General features: G+C 52.3%; 1 protein-coding gene across 1 annotated transcript; it reads left to right on the top strand.

Moving 5' to 3' along the window:
• Nucleotides 1-2,273: 2,273 nt before the first annotated feature.
• LOC129196910 (olfactory receptor 11A1-like) lies at nucleotides 2,274-3,263 on the top strand. Its single transcript, XM_054804878.1, has one exon. It carries the CDS (start codon nucleotides 2,274-2,276, stop codon nucleotides 3,261-3,263), a length of 990 nt encoding a protein of 329 aa, XP_054660853.1.
• Nucleotides 3,264-15,814: the final 12,551 nt, after the last annotated feature.

Here is a 15,814-nt window from a genome sequence, read left to right as displayed (position 1 = left end):
GCTGTTGACAGTTTCCACCAGCTCAGAGCTTCCATCCCACCAGGGGGTCAATTACATTGTTTTTACTCCCTGCAGATCCTCAGGAGGGACACGTGGCAGCAGGAACCTTCAGAGTCTCCTTTCTGCTATAAACCCTGGGACGCTTCAGAGAGCTGGGAGCCTTCAGGTGCTGCTGGAGACTCACCATCAGAGCTGCTGGGAGGAGAGGGCAAGGGCAGAGTCAGGAATGAGCCCTGGTTTGGGGCTTGCAGTGAGGTCCAAGAAGTGAAGAAATGGTAGGGAAAAGGCAGAAGCTAAGACCTTGACCCTGGACTTCATTGCCATGATCCATCAGAGCAGATGCCACCCCTTCATGACAAGGACTGCAGGTTTGTGTGGATGTGCTGAGGGGGAGTGAAGGCTGGGCCTTATTAGTCAATCTGCTGCGTCTTTGAACAGAAGAAATGAGAGTGTAGAGACCCGAGTCTCAGCCTTGTCCTTTCCTGCACGTCTTCCCACCCCAGCTCCCCACTTCTCCCAGACAGCCCCGAGCCCCTGGCACAGTGAGACCCGGGGGACAGCCCCTGGACACTCTCCCACCTGAGCTGGCTGGGGGGAGCATTTGGGCAAGCTGCATGGGGCCAGACTGCCTGTGCCCTTTACTTCATCATTCACGGGGCTATTTCGGTTGTCTCTGGGTTTGTTTTACTTTTTAGTTGTTGCTGGGTTTTGCTTGTTTTCTCACTCCCTCGGCATTAGAATCATGTAGGTTTTGTTCTGCAAGTCTCAGCTTCCTCAGTCCCATGCGGTGGAGAGGGCTGGAGTGTCAGTTATTCTGAGTAGCTTTGGGCAAACTCTCAGGACATTTCCTGTGATTACCACCACTGGAAGAAATGCATTCCAGCCTCAGAGGTGGGTGTGGGACACTTAGAGGGAACGGCTTGTGCAGAGAGGTGTGTTTCTCAGGCGTGAGCTTTCTCTAGTCATGTGCTGAGGCATGTCCCTGGCACTGGCCATGGCCCTGACCCTGATCCTCTCCCACCTCACCCCGTGGCACCCTGGGGATGACCTGCTCAGTGTCCTACTTTCTCAGGGAGCCCCACAGGCACAGCTGGCCACGCTGAGGTCCTGCTGCTGGGCTGGGATTTGCAGGGAGGCAGCCCCCAAGACCTCAGGAACCACTGCTGATGAAGGACAAATGTGAAGCAAATAGTTCTGCCCAGCAGCTTTCAATCACAGAATCACAGAGCAGCTGGGCTTGGAAGCCACTTCAGGACATCATCCAGTCCACCTCCCCCCTTCCTAAAAGCAGGGGCAGCTAGAGCAAGTGGCTCAGGACCATGTCCCGTCTAGATTTTAATATTCACAAGGGTGGACCCTTCGTAACCTTTTTGGGCAACTGTTCCAGTGTTTGACCACCCTATCTTTCAATGGAATTTCCTGTATTTCAGTGTGTCCTTTCTTCAGGGCACCACTGAAAAATGTCTGGATTGGTCTCCTTAAACCTTCCCATTATTCTCCTCTGCACAACCTCTCCCATGCGGCTTGGTTGACTCCCAGTTACCCCTTCCCTATCTTTTTTTTTTTTTTTGATCACTTCCTTTTAACTTTTTATGCTGCATTTTGACCTACAGTGTGGCTTTTAGCATCTCTCTGGCAGTCCCACAGCACAGTCCATTGGTCATCTGAGCCAGTAACGCCTGATGTGCCCTTTCTCAATTGGAAGAAATTGGCCTGTTGGGTGGATGGGAAGGAGTGGGGCGGGAATCCCTTCCTTCTCATGTGAGTGCTTCAGAGAGCTGTGGCCACTCACCCTGCGATGTGCCCATCCCTTGCTTTGGAGGAAGGGTGGTGTCTGGCATGACGTTTCACACAGTGGGCTTTTTTGGAGAGAGGGGTTCCTTTTCTCTGGCACACTTTCTCTTTCCTGAGAGCAGAAGGATGTCGATCCTCAACAACTATAACATGTTTTCCAGGGCACACCCAGCGGCATATGAATGTTGTTTGTTTCTCTGTGAGCAAATGCACTTCATGGATTTATTCTCTAGTGAGAAAGAAGAACTTCCATTGAGCAGCTCACCTCCAGAGTCTGCAGTGGCTCTGTGGGATGAGTGTTCTTTACCCATCAGGAAGAACATTTATTTTATGCTTTCACTAGGCATGAAATACATAAAGCTAGTGTGAACAGAAAAATGTCCTACACAAAAAAATGTGGAAGGTAAACGCTGAAATGTGTTTCTTTCTCGTAGCCCCTCTTTGTGACAACTGAGAAAATAAAAGACAAACAACATTGCATGGCCGAAGGGGAAAGGGACAATGGGACAGCATCCATGGATTTTGTGCTGCTGGGAATACGTGATGTCCCCACGCTCCAGTACCTGCTCTTTCTCCTCTTGCTTATGATCTGCTCAGTCACCATGATTGGGAACATCCTCATTGTTGTGCTGGTGGTGGCAGACCGGCATCTGCACACCCCCATGTACTTCTTCCTGGGCAATCTGTCCTCCTTGGAGACCTGCTACAGCTCCACCATCCTGCCTCGGTTGCTGGCCAGCTTCTTGTCTGGGGACAGCAGCATCTCTGCTCACGGCTGCATGGCTCAGTTCTACTTCTTTGCTTCCCTTGCAACTACTGAGTGTTACCTTCTGGCGGCCATGTCCTACGATCGGTACTTGGCCATATGCCAGCCTCTGCTCTACGCCAGCCTCATGACCTGGAAGGTCTCTTTACACCTGGCAGCTGCATCTTGGCTAGGGGGTTCACTGCTGCTGGTGGTAGTCACAGTGTTCTTATCCCAGTTGCAGTTCTGTGGCCCCAAGGCAATTGACCAGTTCTTCTGTGATTTTACCCCATTGCTGGAGCTCACCTGCAGTGACACCAGAGTGCTCAGGCTGGCAACACGTCTACTATGTGTTCTGGATCTAATATTTCCATTCCTGTTCATGCTGGCCTCCTACGTGTGCATCATAGCTGCCATCCTGAGGATCCCGTCCAGCACAGGCAGACAGAAGGCCTTCTCTACCTGCTCCTCTCACCTCACTGTTGTCACTGTTTTCTATGGCACCCTCTTTGTTGTCTACATGCTGTCTAGAACAGGCCCGCTGAGGCAGCTCAACAAAGTGTTCTCCTTTTTCTACACCATCCTGACGCCCCTGGTCAATCCCCTCATCTACAGCCTGCGGAACAGCGAGGTCAAGGAGGCCATCAGGAAAGTGCTCAGGAGAGCCCTGGCCTGCACCCAGAGCTCATGCTCCCTTGGTGACGCAGGCAAAAGATGCTTCTAGCTCCTTTGGAAGCTCTGGATACCAGCTGGCTCTTCCAAAGCACATGCCACTGAGTCCTCTTGTGAAGTGGCAAAGGGAAGAAAGCAAAAGGTCCTTGGAGAGAAATATCATTGTTTAAAAAAAAATGTTGAAAATGTCATGGGTTTGCTTTTTCCTTGAAAATAAACACTTTGGTGGTCTTATGTGGGGAACTGTTGAAGTATCAGGATTGAATAAGAAGCCTTTGCTTATCCTGCTGCAAGGGGAGGTGGAGAGGCTGGAGTGAGGGGAGCAGTTCCTCTGTCTGAGGGCTGAAACAAGGTCATCGCCTGGATCTCCCCCCACACACACACCTTTCCCTCCCCTGTTCCTGGCAGAAGTGAGCAAGTCCCTGCTCCAGCTTTTCCCTTCTGGCTCCAGCTCAAGCTTCTCTTCTGTCTTCACCCTACATCTTGGACAGAGACCGTGACAGCCATTCCCTTGCCCCAGTCTCTTCATCCTTGGAGGATCAGGCTTCCCACCTCAGCCCTCCTTCCCCACTAGAAAGCTTTGACCCATTGTACTGGGCTGGGGGGGAGCTCATTCTCTTCATGGCAGCCTGTAAGGTGCTGTGCTTTGGACTGGGGACCAAAACCGTGTTGATAACACACCAGATGTGTAGCTATTGCTGAGCAGTGTCTGCACAGCATCGAGACCGTCTCTGTTTCTCACATTGCCCTTAGAGTGAGCAGGTTGAGAGTGCACAAGAAATTGGGAGGGGACACAGCAAGGACAGCTGATCCAAACTTACCAGATCTTCCATGTCATATAGCATCATGCTCAGCAACAAAAATGGAGGGGAGGGCTTTTTTCAGTGGATAGCCATTGCTTGGGGACTGGCTGGGCACCAGTGTACTTGTGGAAGCTGGGGAGTGATTGCTTTGGCATCACTTATTACTTTGGGGTTGGTTTTTTTGGTGGTTTGTTATTTTTTTTTTTTCTTCTTCCTTCTTCCTCTTTCCTGTGTGAAATTCTGGGTGCTATAATTTAAGAAGGATGTGAAGGTCCTTGGATGTGTCCAGAGGAGGGCAATGCAGCTGGTGACAGGGCTGGATGCCATGTCCTCTGAGGAGCAGCTAAGGTCTCTGGGATTGTCTAGTTTGGAGAAAAGAAGGCTGAGGGGTGACCTGATTGCTCTCTACAGCTTCCTGAGGAGGGGACATGGAGAGGGAGGTGCCGATCCCTCTGATCCGGTGCCAGGATGCCTGGAATGGTTCGAAGCTGCATCAGAGGAGGTTTAGACTAGACATTAGGAAGCATTTCTTTAGAGAGAGGGTGGTCAAACACTGGAACAGGCTTCCTAGAAAGGTGGTTGATGCCCCAAGCCTGTCGGTGTTGAAGAGGCATTTGGACAATACCCTTCCTAATAGGCTTTCATTTTTGGTCAGCCCTGAAGTGGTCAGGCAGCTGGACTAGATGATCATTGTAGGTGCTTCCAAACTGAACTATCCTATCCTATCCTATCCTATCCTATCCTATCCCATCCTATCCCATCCTATCCCATCCTATCCTATCCTATCCTATCCTATCCTATCCCATCCTATCCCATCCTATCCTATCCTATCCCATCCTATCCTATCCTATCCTATCCTATCCTATCCCATCCTATCCCATCCTATCCTATCCTATCCTATCCCATCCTATCCCATCCTATCCTATCCCATCCCATCCCATCCTATCCATTTATGATGCCACCCTTACTGGCCTCTCCTTCAACCCTCATGCACAAGGGCTGACCCAACTTGTCCCCTTCCCCATTGAGGAGCTCCATACGTCCAAGTAACCTCTTTACTTTGAAGAAACTTCACTCTGGATCCTCCCAGCCTGTGTCTCCTGAAAGCCTCTATCCATCTGTGGTGGTTGTACCGTGGCTACCCACCAGGTGCCCACCAAGCTGCTCTACCACTCCCCCTCCTCAACAGGGCAGAGGGAGAAAACACACCAAAAAGCTTGTGGGTCAGGATGAGGACAGGGAGATCACTCACCAATTACCGTCACGGGCAAAACAGACTTAACTCAGGGAGATTAATTTAACTTATTGCCAATCAAATCAGAATGGGGTAATGAGAAATAAAATCAAATCTTTAGACACCTTCTCTGGAAACCTCCCTTATTCCCAGGCTCAAATTCACTCCCAATTTTCTCTGCCTTTTCCTCCGCAGCAGCACAGGGGTTAGGGAAATGGAGGTCACGGTCAGTTCATCACATGTTGCCTCTGTCACTCCTTCCTCCTCACACTCCTCTTCCCACAGGAGATAGTCCTTCATGAACTTCTCCAACATGGGTCCTTCCCACGGTGCGGGGTGCTCCATGGGCTGCAGGGCGGATATCTGCTCCACTGTGGTCCTCCATGGGTGGCAGCGGGACAACCTGCATCATCGTGGTCTTCACCATGGGCTGCAAGGGAATCACTGCTCCAGCACCTCAAGCACCTCCTCCCCCTCCTTCTTCATTGACCTTGGTGTCTGCAGAGGTTTTTCTCTCATATAGTCTCACCCCTCTCTTCCAGCTGCTGTTGTGCAGCAGTTGTTTCCCCATCTTAACTATGTTACTGCAGAGGTGCTATCACCATCACTGTGGTGGGTCCATCTTAGAGCCAGCTGGAACTGGCTCTGTCTCACATGATGGGGCAGCTTCTGGCATCTTCTCACAGAAGCCACCCCTGCACACCACCCTCCCCACTACCCATACCTTGCCACGTAAACCCAATACAAATCCCTCAACATCCTTTATATGATGTACCCTCGACCAATCTAGGATGTCTTAGATCTCAGTGTATGACTGCTGCTTGACGTGTTCAGTGTGGTTTGAACGTTGAAAAATAGATATTGTTGGCCTGGCTTGCACTTCTGACCCTTTAATTTCTTTTTAAATCCTGGAGCTTGTGTGTGTGATCTCACCTTTGAGGGAGGAAACACAGAAACATAGGCGGGCAGGACTGAAGTGGAGGATTCTGAGAGGAGACCAAAAAGCAAGGAGCAGGACATCAGGACAGCGGGAGAGCAGGCTTTGACCTGCTGGGTGCCTCGCTTGGAAGAATCCCCTGGGATATGGCCCTGAAGAGAAAAAGGGTGCAGAGAGCTGTCTGATGGTTAACGAACTCCTCTTCAATCTCCAGAACGGTCCACCTGGACATTCAGGAATTCAAGAAAGGGTGGCAGGAGGCTGGCATGGATGAGAACAGAGCTCCTGCCAGAAACCAAGCATGAAGAGGAAGCAGAGAGAAGGTGGAAGGTGGCTGCCTTCCAGCCTCAATGGTTCTGTGGTTCTGTGCTGGAGGGAGCCATTTGCACATGTGTCTGTCTGTGCATGGGGGAGCTGGGGGGGATGAGGAGATCCTGGAGCCAATGCCCAGACAGCTGGAGGACCTAAGACTAGCTTCTGGAGACATCCTTACTGTTTGAGTGTCTATATAGGTATGTATTTTCCCGTAACATAGCCTACCATACAAACACCCAACCCTCATTTACCCTTTCTCCACTGTGGAGGGTTGACCCTGGCTGGACGCCAGGTGCCCACCAAAGCCACTCTGTCACTCCCCCTCCTCACCTGGACAGGGGAGAGAAAATATAACAAAAGGCTCATGGGTTGAGATACGAACAGGGAGAGATCATTAAACAATTATCTTCACAGTCAAAGCAGGCTCAACTTGGGAAAATTAATTGGATTTATGACCAATAAAATCAGAGACGAGTAAATGCTGGGTTTGTAATCTTGTGTGCTGTTTTGGAGATTGTGTTCATGATCATTCCTTCCTGGGTCTATAGAGCCCTGAAACTCCTCATGCTCTTATCTTGGGAAAGATTTGACCATCACGGTCAGCTATCTGCAATAGGCATTAATTAGCAGATGACCAAATGGAGATTCAGTCAAGGGAACCCTGAGAAACACGCCCAGGATTACTCAGCATCAGAGCCACCTTGCCATTGCCTTTGCCTACCTGTCATCCCTGCCTCCACTTGCCTGCTCTAACCAGCCCCAGAGTTGCTTTGTCAGGGATGGCCCTCAGGGGGACCCATTAATGCTCCAAGAAACTGTGGAGTTTGCATCAGACTTGACTTCTTGAGAGGTTTCATCAGCTTCCTCTCAGGGTCTGAGCTTCATGGACTCATCCCCAAACCCACCAGAGGGGTCATTACCATGCCGCCTTGGGCTGGTCCTCTGCTGCTGCTCTCCTGGGATGGAGGGAGCTCATGGCAAGTGGGCTGTGCTGCAGAGAGACATCTCTGGCCAGGAGCAGCTCCTCTGCAGAGCACAGCAGGGCTGAGGGCACTGCCAGGGTATCTCAGGAGATGAGCAAGGCAGGTGAAGAACTTAAAGGCGGTCAGGATTGGGAGGCTGACTGAGAGCTGAAAAGAGAAAGATTTGCAGCGCTTGACACGGTAAGTCTCTGGGTTCAGGGCAATGGAGCTGTAGTTCCTGGAGACATCTCAAGCTGGCACAGCTCACAGCTCCTGGGATCTGTAAGGAGGGGGCTTTTCTTTTTTGCGTAATTCTGAATAGCTGTGAAGCCATGGTGTGCAGCTGGAGGTGCCCAGGGCTGTACTTCAGAGGACGGTCTCTGCACACCAGGGGAATCTTCTGCCTTCCAGTGTCAACTCTCAGCCTGCCCGGGGAGCTCCCCAGGGCACTGCAGGGAGAAGCTGTGGGTGGAAGGAGCGACCCCCTGGAAGGGCAGGGCAGGGTCCTTCTGCTCTTGAGAGGGTGCTGTGTGTTTCCAGGCTACTCACAGCTCCAGATCACCCCTGGGACATTTCCCAGGCCACTTTTCAAGAAGCACATCAGGGCAGGGGCTAACTGTCAGTAAAGGTGCTTCTCAGGGTTCGTGCTTTGAATTCCCTGCTGTGATGGTAGGAGGAAATAGTGATGCAGCTGTCAGCTTTGCACAGGAGACCAAGACTCCTCCAGCATTACAGTGAGTGATGAACAGGTTTCTCAAGGCACCTCATAAAGTCACTTCACCCTTTCCTCTGCCTACAGAAAGCATTCACATCACCTTTGTGGTGTCTTCAGGGTTGATCTGATCTTCTCCTTAAGACCTGCCAACACAGAGGTGCCCCTGGGCAGTGCCCTGGTGCCAGGAGAGGTCTGCAGGGCAGAGCTGAGCACACAGAGGGTGGGATGGGCTCTGTGAGCAGGGACAGGGAGGAGAGGTGTGGACAGAGCACCAGCTCCTGGCAGGGACAGCTCCAGGCAGCAGAGACATGGGCAGGGAGTGGGAGGAAACTGCAGCCAAGCCCTGGGCTAGGCTGCCTTCAGGCTGCTCTCTTGTGGTCCCTCACTCTAGATGTCTGCTGGGCGTTGTCTGCTGAGCCATGAGCTGACTCTGCCTTTAGGACATCCCATCTTCAGGACATCGGACTGTCTGCTTTGCCTGTGCTGCTGGGCTTGGGAGCTGCCCCAGAAGAGCACGGCTGTGCTGTAGGATCCCAGGGAGTGCTGAGCTTTCCCTTGGAGGTCAGTTCTCTCCTCTCAGAGGCCTTTGCTTCTCTCTGAGAGGGGCTGTGTCCTTCTCTCTCAATCACAACTCCTCCTCTGGGCTGGGAAAAAAGAACCGTTTGCAGATCTGCCCTTTGAACCAGGACTCCCCATCTCTCATCACAGTCTAGTTTTGGGGGTTTTTTAAAGTGTCATTTGTGTTTGAGGTCATCTTCAAGGCATCACAAGGAAAAGTGCAGGGCAGCTGGGGAGCAGTCTAAAGGACACTGCAGCTCTCGTGACTCTGCACTAAGCTACAAAGAGCTGAACCCTTTTGCCTGTCCTGTCTCAAGACTCTTCCCTTTTTCCATGATAAAATAAGTATTTTCCCACTCAGAAAGAAAACTCTCCAGATGTGATGGTGGAAAATAATAAACCCAGAAAAATTCTTCTAAGGAAATGCCTAGCCTCTCTTCTGAAGCCCAGAGTCTTCTGAGTCATGAGAGCAGAGAGTGAACTTTTCCATAAAAGGTGGATTACATATTACATTGGTTGTGAACATTGGAGGTGTCACAAACCAGCACCATGTACCCACTGCAGCTGAGCACAGCTGACTCCTCAGCTCCTCGCAACACACTCAGCCAGCACAAACCAGAGAAGGGAAAGGCATTTCAGTTGGGGGGTGTTTCTATGAAAAATGGAGTGGCTTTGTTCAGAGGAAGATGTCCTAATTTTCCCTGTCCTTTCATTTTTTTGAACCAGTCCCCTTGCCAAGAAATAGCAAATGTCCAACAACAGCTCCATGACCGAGTTCCTCCTCCTGGCATTCGCAGACACACGGGAGCTGCAGCTCTTGCACTTCTGGCTCTTCCTGGGCATCTACCTGGCTGCTCTCCTGGGCAATGGCCTCATCATCATTGCCATAGCCTGCGACCACCACCTCCACACCCCCATGTACTTCTTCCTCCTCAACCTCTCCATCCTCGACCTGGGCACCATCTCCACCACTGTCCGTAAAGCCATGGCCAATTCCCTCTGGGACACCAGGGCCATCTCCTACACAGGATGTGCTGCACAAGTCTTTCTCTTTGTCTTCCTGCTTGGAGCTGAGTACGCCCTTCTCACTGTCATGGCCTACGACCGCTACATTGCCATCTGCCAACCCCTGCACTACGGGACCCTCCTGGGCAGCAGAGCTTGTGTCCACATGGCAGCAGCTGCCTGGGGCACTGGGTTTCTCAATGCTGTGCTGCACACGGCCAATACATTTTCTATACCACTCTGCCAGGGCAATGCCCTGGACCAGTTCTTCTGTGAAATCCCCCAGATCCTCAAGCTCTCCTGCTCAGACACCTACCTCAGGGAAGTTGGGCTTCTTATATTAAGCTGGTTTTTAGGTTTTGGCTGTTTTGTTTTCATTGTGCTGTCCTATGTGCAGATCTTCAGGGCTGTGCTGAGGATCCCCTCTGAGCAGGGACGGCACAAAGCCTTTTCCACGTGCCTCCCTCACCTGATTGTGGTGTCCTTGTTTATCAGCACTGGAATGTTTGCCTACTTGAAGCCCCCCTTCCATCTCCTGCCATCGCTGGACCTGGTGGTGGCAGTTCTGTACTCAGTGGTGCCTCCAGCAGTGAACCCCCTCATCTACAGCATGAGGAACCAGGAAATCATAGATGCCCTGTGGAAACTATTTGAATACAATCTACTTCAGATCAATAAGACCCCCATTATCCCACCAGGGCTCCCTCTGTATTTCAGGAAGAACCAGGAGTAGCTTTTCTTCATATGGGTCTGTATTTTTTTTGTGTGCTTCTTTTCTTCTTAGATTTTTTGTTTATTTTATACCTGTGATATTAGTATTCTTTGCCTGTTACCTCTTTTTACTTGAGCCAAACACCTCATGTACATATGGGTCCAGGCTGTCTGTTTAGATAAACTCCATGGAGAAAGCAGTGGGAAGTTAATTCTCTCAGCTCCCATCTGTGCACATCTCCTCTGGAGCTGGGGGAGCAGCCCCAGCATGCGGCAGGGTTCAGGAGCCAAATGCCCAGCTGCCCCATGGAGTAGCAGCCTGGGTTGCCCTTGGGGCTGCCCCTCGCTGCCTCAGCGGGCACTCCCTCTCTGCTGCCTTCATGTCGGGGCTGCTGCTGCCCTGGAGCCATGGCCAAGGCCAGCAGCAGGAGATGGCCTGGACAGGGCTGCTCTCTCCTCCCTTCCACACTGTCCTGCTGTGTCCTGGCATTGCTGTTACCCCCAAGGTCTCGTGTAACTTGTGACAGTCCTGCTGTCTCTACAGTGGCATCCCTGTGCCTGAAGGCGGGAGCAGGCCATGTGGAGCAGCGTGCCAGAGCTGGCCTCTCTGCTAGCACCACCATAACCAGAAGGGCTCCTCAGGGCACGGCCAGAAGGCTGGACACCCCTTCCAAAGCTGCTGTCAGGAATACACCCAAGAAGCTGCTCCCTCCAAAGGACTTTTGCTCTTTGGGGTTCTTGATGGATTCAGGGGGACAAGCTCAGAGTCCCAGGGGGATCTGTTAGGGAGCAAGTGCTGGATGAAGACCTTCCTTCTTGGTTGCACATGTCCATTCAGACAAGAACTGGTCTTTGGCTTTTCTGCCTGTTGCTGTCTGACCTGCAGTGGGGCTGATGGCAGATGTCAGTCTGGAGAAGAATGCAGAGCAGCCAGGAGAAGTCAGGGGATCTCCAGGGACAGTGTGTGAGTATGAGGTGGCAGAGAGTGGCACCTCATAAAATGAGTGACAATCCAAGGAGGAGCGTCCCAGAGGAGAAGGCAAACCTGAGGAGACCATGGGCTAACGAGGGCTCTGCAATGGCAGGAGAGGCTGTGAGGAGCAAGAAGGCAAAGGGACATAAGTCTAGACAGTGGTTCATCACACCCTCATGGAAACCCTGTGGGCTGGATCTAGTGCAGCCCTCCCCTGCCCTTTGTGCCACTGGAGACACACCATGGTCCTGCCAAGCACTGTCCTTGTCTTCTGAGCCATCAGGGAAGATGGAAAGGGGCTCAGCAGCTGTGATCCCCTCTGGCTGGCTCTGCTTCCCACCCTGACCAGCATGGCCAGTGCAGGGTCACCCCATGGCCCCGGGGCACCACAGCCCCCTCGCTCTGCAGAGCAGCCCTACCAGCTTGGGGCCCTGCAGGGAGCATGGGGAGGGAACCAGGAACGGCCAGCCAGGCCAGCACAGACACACTCACCTGGGGAAAGGCTCTCTGGAGAGCAGGGATGACTCTGGAAGAGATCAAAGGAGCATTTCTGTGCCTGATTGGAGGAATCAATGAGAAAGAGAAACCTCTTTCCGCAGGCACCCACTGGCAGCAGGCTGCTCTGTCCCCTAGCCGGGACTCTTGGTGGCATGGAGAGAGTGAGAAGGTGCCCCAGGGCATTCATCACCCCCCAGCCTCTCCCATCAGCCATTTCCAGCCCTGGTCACTCCCCCAGTTCTTGGTGGTTGGGCTCTGTGGCCATCTCCTTCCTGCTGTTGGTCTTGGTGCCTGTGTTGGGGAAACAGCCAGCCCTGCCCCAGCCTCCTGCCTTGCCCAGACCTTGGCAGAGCCCCGAGCAGGGCTGCCTGGGAACCTGTGCATGGGGCATAGCTGGGGCTTGGCTGGGGCTGGGCACTGCTTGGCGGCAGAAGAAGGAGAGCTGCTGAGGATGGACACTGAGGTCTGGCATGGGCACTTGTGGTGGAGGACGTGTCCCCGCCCCAAACACACCCTGTCCTGTGCAGTGTCTGATGATGGGGGCCCTGGGGGCATGTGTGGGGCAGTGGGGCTGCACAGGGGCAGGGATGGGTCACGGATGGGAGCCACAACACAACGATGAGGAGGTGGAAGCCGGGACAGGCTATGAAGGAGGAATTTAGAAAGATGACCTGAGCATGCGGGCATGTGTTTAGGAAAGCCAGAGCTGAGCTGGAGCTGGTGGGGGCTGCAGGCACCATCAAGAGCAAAATGAAGAGCTTCAGCCACTGTGTTTGCAGTAGAAGGCTGAACAAGGAAAGTGCTGCTGAATGGTGAGGGGGGTCATAACAGCAGACACAGGCCGGGCTGAGTGACTCAACGCCTTCCTTGCCTTAGACTGTGCTCAAAAGTTCTGCCAGGCCTCTGCTCAGTGAAAGGGCTCAAGGAGGAGGAGAGCAGGTATTGAGAGGAACCTCATGAAACCCCCCAAGAACAAGTGCCAGGTTCTGCCCCTGCAGGGGACTCACATTGGTAATGGCACAGGCTGGGGACTGCCTGGCTGGGGAGCAGCTCTGTGGGAAAGGTCTTGGTGGGCAGGCAGCTGGACAGGAGGCAGCCGTGTGCCCTGGCAGCAAGGGAGGACAGCAGTGCCCTGCGCTGTGTGACCAGCAGCATGGCCAGGAGATGGAGGGTAGGGATTTACCCTCTCTATGTGGAAAGCTTCTAGTTCACATCGAGAATGCCATGTCCACTTTTGGGAACCCCAAGAATGGAAAGGTGTTGACCATCTGGAGTGGGTTTAGTGAAGGGCCTTGAGATGGTCAGGGGGCTGGATCAGTGTCTCTGTGAGGAAAGGCTGATGAAGCTGGGCTCCTTCAGCCTGGAGAAGGGATGGCTGAGAGACACCTCAAAGCAAGGGGGATCTCACCTTTTTCACCATGAGGCTAGCCAAGCATTGGAACAAGCATTGATCACCGTGAGAGATTGTAAAGTCCTTTGTCCTTGCAGGTTTTCAAGACCCAGGTGGTCCAAGGCCTGTGGAACCAGGTCTGACCATTTACCTGACCTGTCTTGGATTAGAGAGTTTTTCTATAGACTTCTCAACATCTACTCTGAAACTCAATGATCTTATCATCCTTAAATCTCTTGTCCAATATCTTATCAGCAGATGAGAGAACAGATGTTTATGGGGTACAAATCCTCCTGTGACCAGCAAAGACAACTAAGACAAACATCTCCTCCAGCCTGGTAGGCTGGGAGGCACTGCCTCAGCTCTACATTACACCTAAAGCTCATTGCATCCTCCCTTATCCACCTCAAAGGCCATGGTCTGGACCCTGAAGCTCCTACATGGAATTTTTATGAATCAGGGAAGCTGAATGCCACCCGTGACTATTAAATGCATTCCTGGTGTTCATGAACAGCAAGGAGTTTCTCTTTCTGGTGCATTCCCAGGTCGCATGGACTCCACTTTCAGCAGCCTAATTATCTCTTCAGCCAACTCTTTCACTGGGGTTATAGCTATCCTGTCCGATCTCTCTCTCTCAAACATTTCTGGTGAGGCTGTTCCCTGTGGATGGTGAACCTCATTGGAGGCAGCTTGGACTTGGCATCAAGTTGAGGAGCATGGGTTATTGTTTATGAAACTTCACCCTGCTTTCCTTCTGTGTGTTTGCCATGCAGAGCAACGCGGCTGTGCCTGTGTGCAGCCAGGTCCCTAAGGAAAGCAGGTGGGAGTTGGTGCAAAGGAGCTGTAACCTCCAGCTGCAGACTTGGGTGAGAAGTGTGATGTGAGGAGAAGTGATGCAAGTCCCAGGTGGCCCATGAGAGAGATGGCAGGGCTGGGGAGGTGATGAGGAAGGTTGTCCATGCAGTGCCTGTCCTCAATGAGGAGCTCTTCCTACCCATCCTGACTTCAGTAGGAGACCCCCTTGCCCAATATGGACTGGAGAATGCTACTATAACTTCTTCTGTAAATTAAAAACAAACAAACAAACAAACAAACAAAATCCCCCAAAACCCAACAAAAAAACTCTAACCAAACCCAAGCTCTTAAAAATCAAAAATACTCCTTTTTGTAGGGCTCACTGAATTCTTTGAAATCTTTGACTTCACATACACCCTGGAGACCTCTCCAATTAGTTGTGTAAGTCTTGAAGACTTGCAGAAAATAACAGGAGGAGACATGGCTTTGTGCATTTTAATGAGCTCCCTGGTGTATTTGATGCTGAGACCATGAACTAAGACACTGAGAGAAGCCTGAGGAATCCACGGAAGAAGTCACTGTCAGAAGCAATGCCTACAGTTTCAGGGAGTGTTAATGGGTCCCACTGGGATCCATCACTGACAAAGCCACCCTGGGGGCTGGTTAGAGCAGAAGACTAGAGGCAGTGATGACAGGTAGGCAAAGGCAATGTTAAGGTGGCTCTGAGGCTGAGTAACCCTCAATGTGTCACATCTGCTGCGCTTTGCAGAGGAGCTGCTCCTGGCCAGAGATGTCCCTCTGCAGTGCTGCCCACTTGCCATGAGCTCCCTCTGTCCCGGGAGCCTGGACCAGCTCAGCAGCAGAGGACCAGCCCAAGGCGGCATGTTAATGACCCCTCTGGTGGGTTTGGGGATGAGTCCATGAACCTCAGGCATGGAGCAGCAGCTGAAGAGACCTCTCAAGAAGTCAAACTCAGACACAATCTCCAAAGTTTCTCAGAGTGTTAATGGGTCCCCCTGAGAACCATTACCAACAAAGCCTCCCCAGGGGCTCGTTAGAGCAGAGAACTGGAAGCAATAATGACAGGAAGGCCAAGACAATGTAAAGGTGGCTCTGATGATGAGGATATCTGGAATCTTTGCATCCAGCCAAATGGACAAGCCCTGACCCCCCCAGCCCCTGGAAAAGGGAGATCCTGTCCCTCACACATGTCACAGGGCTCTTCCTGGGGCAGTGGGGTGTGGGGATGTGCAATGCCAAGGGCAAGGCTGTGGAATGACATCTGCCAGGCTCCTGGGTGGGGACGAGGAGGCCATGAGGCCCGAGTGCCCTAAGGGTAAGGTGTTTCCTCACTGGCATCAGTGGCAGAGACAACAGCCATGGCCGAGGAGGCAAAGACCTCAGATCTGTTGCAGGGTTTCAGCTTTGCACAGCCCTAGATTGTCTCCACCACAGGCTGTCCTACAGTGTCCCACACCTGTCCCTAGTTCCCTGCATGCTGCAGACATCCACTCTGCTTCTCCACCCTGCTCTGACCTGAGCAACTCATTCCCCTGACTGCTCTCTCTCCATCCCTGCGAGGTATGCCTTGAAACACAAAGCCATGGACTGAGCCAGGCTCCCTCGGGAGGTCTGATTATACCACAGCGCTGCCCTCGGAGGGACATTTCTTTCTCCTTGTGTCCACTTTAAGCATCCCAAGCCTCC

Source organism: Grus americana, chromosome 27, assembly GCF_028858705.1.
Source record: "Grus americana isolate bGruAme1 chromosome 27, bGruAme1.mat, whole genome shotgun sequence".
Lineage (NCBI taxonomy): Eukaryota > Metazoa > Chordata > Aves > Gruiformes > Gruidae > Grus > Grus americana.
Note: the sequence above shows the minus strand (reverse complement) of the source record. Positions and strands in the feature narration are given on the sequence as shown.